Raw genomic sequence first — 6,064 nt, 5'->3', positions numbered from 1 at the left:
GGGGTCACTGAGTCGGAACCAACTCCACAGCACCTAGCAACAACAACAAAGCGAAGTGAAGCTCTGATACATGCTCCAAAGTGGATGGACCTTAAAAGCATCACGTTCAGTGAGAGAAACCCGAGACAGAAGGTCACAAATGGAATCATTCCATTTATATAAAATTTCCAGAAACGGCAAATCCATAGAGACAGAAAGCGAACTAGTGGTTGCAGGAGCCGGGGGAAGGGTAATGAATGGAGAGAGACTGCTGTTGGGTGAGGTGTCTCCTTTCTAGGTGATGGAATGTTCTGGAACCAGAGAGAGGTGCTTGCTGCACAACCCTGTTAACGTACTGAAAACTACTGAGCTGTACACCCTACGCAGTGAATTGTACGTACATGGATTGGGTCTCAATGTTTTTTTACTGAGAGAGAAACCTGGCTAGTGGGCAGTGGCCCCAGTACCCACCTGAAGACGCCTGGCTCAGGGCTCCCTCTTGACCACGCCACGCAGGTGCAGCTCACTCTCGGCCGCCACGATGGGCTGCCCGTTCTGCAGGTGGTAGTCGATCAGGTGGCTGATGCTCTCAAACAGCACATCCTTTGTCCGCACCTGTGGGGCCGGAGGCAGCAGCGTCAGCACTCCGGAACCTGTCAGGGGCAGGTACACGGCCCCACCCAGCCATGCTGAGTGGAGTCCGTGTCTTAACAAGCCATCAGGTGATCCTGAGGCTCGCTGGAGGCTGAGGACCCCTGACCAGAGAATGCCAGGATTTTGGCCACAGATCAGCCTCAGAATCTCAGAGCTCTGAGCAACAACTGGTAGTGGACTGAGTGATGGCCCCCAAAGTATGTCACATCCTAACCCCTGGAACTTGCGAATGTAACCTCATTGGAAACAGGATCTTTGCAGATGTGATTAAGTGAAGGATCTGGAGATGAGGAGATCATCCTGGATTAGCCGGGTGGGTCCTAATTCCAACAACAAGTGTCCTCATAAGAAGGGGAGAGGAGAGAGACAGAGAGACGGCAGCCACATGAAGAAGGAGACAGAGACTGGAGTGATGCTGCCTCAAACCAAGGAACACCAAGGACCCCAGCCACCACCAGAAGCTAGGAGATGGGCAAGTGACAGGCTCTCCCCTAGAGCCTCCAGAGGAAGCCTGGCCCTGCTGACACCTTGACTTCAGACTTCTGGCCTCCATTATTGGAGAGGACAGATCTCTGCTGTTGTAAGTCACCCACTTTGTGGTGACTTCATATAGCAGCCCCAGGAGACGAGTCACCGTGCAATCTTGGAGACACAGACCTGAACACTAGAATCTAGAATCTGAAAAACATTCACATCTTAGAATGAGAAAAATCTCAGCATCACCAAGTGCTGGGGGCGGTGGACAAAAAACTGAAGGGCCCTCACGTGCATGGTCTGCACTTTTCATGGATCAGCCTGGTCTCACTGGGCACAGAGTGCCCAGGAACAGGCAAAGATGCACATCTCCTGGCTCCATGGCATAATCATGTGCTCAATGGCACTGGGGACAAGACCTGGGAATATGCATTTAACAGTTTGTCATACTGTGGTGGCTTTCATGTTGTTGTGATGCTGGAAGCTATGCCATGGTATTTCAAATACCAGCAGGGTCAACCGTGATGGACAGGTTTCAACAGAGCTTCCAGACTAAGACAGACTAGGAAGAAGGACCTAATGGTCTACTTCTAAAAAAAATTGGCCATTGAAAACCTTATGAATAGCAACAGAACACTGTCTGATGTAGTGCCAGAAGACGAGCCCCTCAGGTTGGAAGGCACTCAAAAGACACCTGGGGAAGAGCTGCCTCCTCAAAGTAGAGTCGACCTTAATGACGTGGATGGAGTCAAGTTTTCGGGACCTTCATTTGCTGATGTAGCACAACGCAAAATAAAAAGAAACAGCTGCAAACATCCACTAGTAATCAGAACGTAGAATGTACAAAGTATGAATCTAGGAAAATTGGAAGTCATCAAAAACGAACTGGAACAAATAAACATCAATATACTAGGCATTAGCAAGCTGAAACGGACTGGTATTGGCCATTTTGAATCGGACAATCATATGGTCTACTCTTCACGACAAATTGAAGATGAACAGTGTCACATTCATCGTCAAAAAGAACGTTTCAAGATCTATCGTGAAGTACAACGCTGTCAGTGATACGATACTATCCCAATGTCTATAAGGAAGACAAGTTAATACGACTATTATGATAATGCCAAAAAAGAGGAAATGGAAGATTTTTACCAACTTCTGCAGTTTAAATTGATCAAACATGCAATCAGGATGCATTGATCATTACTGGTTTTGGAATGGGAAAGTTGGAAACAAAGAAGAAGGATCGGTAGTTGGAAAATATGGCCTTGGTAACAGAAACAACACCAGAGATGGCATGACAGAAGTCTGCAAGACCAACGACTACTTTATTGCAAATACCTTTTTTCACCAACATAAGCGGCGACAATACTTGTGAATATTACTGGATGGACTACACATGTTGATATTACCAGATGGAATACACAGGAATCAAACCGACTACATCTGTAAAAAGAGACGATGGAAAAGCTCAGTATCCTCAGTCAGAATAAGGCCAGGAGCCGACTGCCGAACAGACCATCAATTGCTCATATGCAAGTTCAAGTTGATGCTGAAGAAAATTAGAACAAGTCCACAAGAGCAAAAATACAACCTTGAGTATATCCCACATGAATTTAGAGACCATCTCAAGAATAGATTTGACACATGAACACTAATGATCAAAGACCAGATGAGCTGTGGAATGACATCAAGGACATCGTACGTGAAGAAAGCAAAAGTCATTAAAAAGACAAGAAAGAAAGACCAAAATGGATGTCAGAAGAGATTCTGAAACTCGCTCTTGAACGTAGAGCAGCTAAAGCGAATGGAAGAAATGATGAAGTAAAAGAGCTGAACAGAAGATTTCAAAGGGCGGCTCAAGACAACAAAATGAAGTATTATAATAAAATGTGCAAAGACTTGGAGTTAGACAACCAAAAGGGAAAAACACGCTTGGAATTTTTCAAGCTGAAAAACTAAAGAAAAAATTCAAGCCTCAAGTTTCAATGTTGAAGTACTCTACGGGTGAACTATTGAACAGTACAGGAAACATCAAAAGAAAATGGAAGGAATACACAGAGTCACTTTACCTAAAAGAATTGGTCAACGTTCAACCATTCCAGGAGGTAGCATATAATCAAGAACCAATGGTACTGAAGGAAGAAGTCCAAGCTGCACCGAAGGTACTCGTAGAAAACCAGGCAATAGGAATTGACAGAATACTGACTGAGATGTTTTGACAAATGGATGCAACGCTGGAAATGCTCATTTGTCTATGCCAAGAAATTCGGAAGACAGCTCCATGGCCAACAATATTTGTGGTCATTCCAAAGAAAGGTGATCCAACAGAATGCAGAAATTATCTAACAATATCATTAATATCACATCCAAGTAAAATTTTGCTGAAGATAATTCAAAAGTGGTTGCAGCAGTACATGGAGAGAGAACTGCCAGAAATTCAAGCCGGATTCAGAACAGGATGTGGAACAAGGGATATCATTGCTGATGTCAGACGGATCCTGGCCGAAAGCAGAGAATACCAGAAAGATTTTTACCTGTGTTTTACTGACTACATAAAGGCATTGGACTGTGTGGATCATAACAAATTATGGATAATATTGTGAAGAATGGGAATTTCAGAACACTTAATTGTGCTCATGAGGAACCTGTACATAGACCAAGAGGCAGTAGTTCGAACAGAACAAGGGGCTACTGCGTAGTTTAAAGTCAGGAAAGGTGTGTGTCAGGGTTGTAGCCTTTCACCATACTTATTCAATCTGTGTGCTAAACAGATAATCTGAGAAGCTGGACTATATGAAGAAGAATGTGGCCTCAGGATTGGAGGAAAACTCATTCACAACTTTCTGTATGCAGATGACACAACCTTACTTGCTGAAAGCGAAGAGGACTTGAAGCACTTACTGATGAAGATCAAAGACTATAGCCTTCAGTATGGAGTACACCTCAACATAAAGAAAACAGAAATCCTCACAACTGGACCAATAAGCAACATCATAATAAATGAAGAAAATATTGAAGTTAAAGATTTCATTTTATTTGGACCCACAATCAGTGTCCATGGAGACAACAGTCAAGAAATCAAACGATGTGTTACATTGGGCAAATCTGCTGCAAAAGACCTCTTTAAGGTGTTGAAGAGCTAAGATGTCACTTTGAGGACTAAGGTGTGCCTGACCCAAGCCATAATATTTTCAGTTGCCTCATATGCATGCGAAAGCTGGACAATGAATAAGGAGGACCGAGGAATTAATGCCTTTGAATTATGGTGTTGGCAAAGAATACTGGACTGCCAGAAGAAGGAACACATCTGCCTTGGAAGAAGTACAGCCAGAACGCTACTTACAAGCAAGGATGGCAAGACTTCGTCTCACGTACTTTGGATATGTTATCAGGAGGGACCAGTCCCTGGAGAAGGACATCATGCTTGGTAAAGTAGAGGGTCAGCGAAAAAGAGGAAGACCCTCAACAAGATGGATTGACACAGTGACTGCAACAATGGGCTCAAGCATAACAACGACTGTGAGGATGGCACAGGACCGAGCCGTGTTTCATTCTGTTGCACACAGGGTCTCTGTGAGTTGGAAATGACTCGATGGAACCTAACAGCAACCTAACAACATGCAAGGAGATTCAGAAGCTTCTCCAGGTTTAGGATCTTCTGACCTCATCCCTGTGACCTGGCAGTGAGGGGGCGCCAGGTCACCCTGTCTCTTGCAGCTGTGTGATCCAGGAAAGTTGTACAACCTCCCTCAGTCTAAGCGAGCTCCCCCACACAGAGACCAAGACAAGGAACGCTTAGCCCTTACCTAAGGATTCTTCTGAGGATTAACCTGGGTGGCACCAGATCACGAAAGTGTTTGTAGACTCTGAGAAGGCTCTTAACCCTCCAGCACCTTTTTACCTGGGAAATAACCTGCAAGTCTAAGGCCCTTGGACGCTGGAAAATGCTTCATAAACTCTAAAACTCCTTGCAAACAGGAAAATGCTCCCCAAACCCCAAAGCTCCTTGTAAATTGGACAACGCTTAGTAAACCCTAAAATGCTTTAGAATCTGGAGAATAGTAATCTTCAAGGACTGGAAGACACCAGCAACTGTAAGACGCATCATTAATTTATGTACCACAAGGAAAGAGGGAAAAACTTTCCAATTAAATAATGATGCAGTTCAAAGAAGCAATCGATGATAAAAAGAAATCCAGATTTCAGAGATGCCAAAATAAAAAAAAAAGTGTATATTATAATTGAAACAATTCAGTAGTAACTTGTAGACTCTAGAAGTCCTTGCCAATTGAAACATACTTTGTAACCTCCAAAATATATTAGAAACTGAAATACCATATTCATCACTCAAAGGCATCATTATTTGTAAGACTCTGTCAGTGATGGTAAAATGTGAAAAGAAGAAAAAAGAGCACCTTATAATCAGTGAGATACGGTACTTTGTAAACCCTGAAAGGACTTCAAATCAGGAAAGGTTCGGTAAACCCCAAAAAGCTTTATAGACTGGGAGATCTTTTATAAGCCCTAAGGTTCTTTTTAAACTGGAAAATACTTTGTAATTCTAAAGTACCTGGTACACAAGAACAGAATCTGTTAACATGAAGGGCTTTGTTATCTGGGAAATACTTCATCAAACCTAAAGGGCCTCGCCAGCGCTGGGCAGAGGGGAGCTGGAGGCTGGCTCGGCCTCACCTGAACCGCTCACTGGAGGAAAGACCCCAAACACCGGGCGTTGAACGAATGTCCAGGTGCTCAAACCAGACCCAGCTCTCAGAGAGCAAGGGTCAAGGCGGGGTTCTGTGTCACTCAGAGTGTCTGAAGGATGCCGCTTCTGCTTCCAGCAAACCCACTCCCCACCTCCCAGTTTAACAGAGGAGGTGGGGCTGAGGCTCCGAAAGGAGAAGCGGCTCAGCCAACGGAAGGCCCCGCCCCCAGCACGCTCAGGCCCCGCCCC

The 6,064-nt window shown here is 44.5% G+C and overlaps 1 protein-coding gene across 1 annotated transcript in view; it reads right to left on the bottom strand.

Annotated features, from left to right (window-relative positions):
• Positions 1 to 459: 459 nt before the first annotated feature.
• SHC2 (SHC adaptor protein 2) overlaps positions 460 to 6,064 on the bottom strand; it is a 33,477-nt gene continuing 27,872 nt past the window's right edge. The window contains exon 12 of the mRNA XM_004378536.1: positions 460 to 594. Coding sequence (XP_004378593.1) covers positions 466 to 594 — 129 coding nt within the window. The 3' untranslated portion in view covers positions 460 to 465. The remainder of the gene's footprint in view (positions 595 to 6,064) is intronic.

Source organism: Trichechus manatus, unplaced genomic scaffold (genome assembly GCF_000243295.1).
Source record: "Trichechus manatus latirostris isolate Lorelei unplaced genomic scaffold, TriManLat1.0 scaffold00057, whole genome shotgun sequence".
Taxonomy (NCBI): domain Eukaryota; kingdom Metazoa; phylum Chordata; class Mammalia; order Sirenia; family Trichechidae; genus Trichechus; species Trichechus manatus.
Note: the sequence above shows the minus strand (reverse complement) of the source record. Positions and strands in the feature narration are given on the sequence as shown.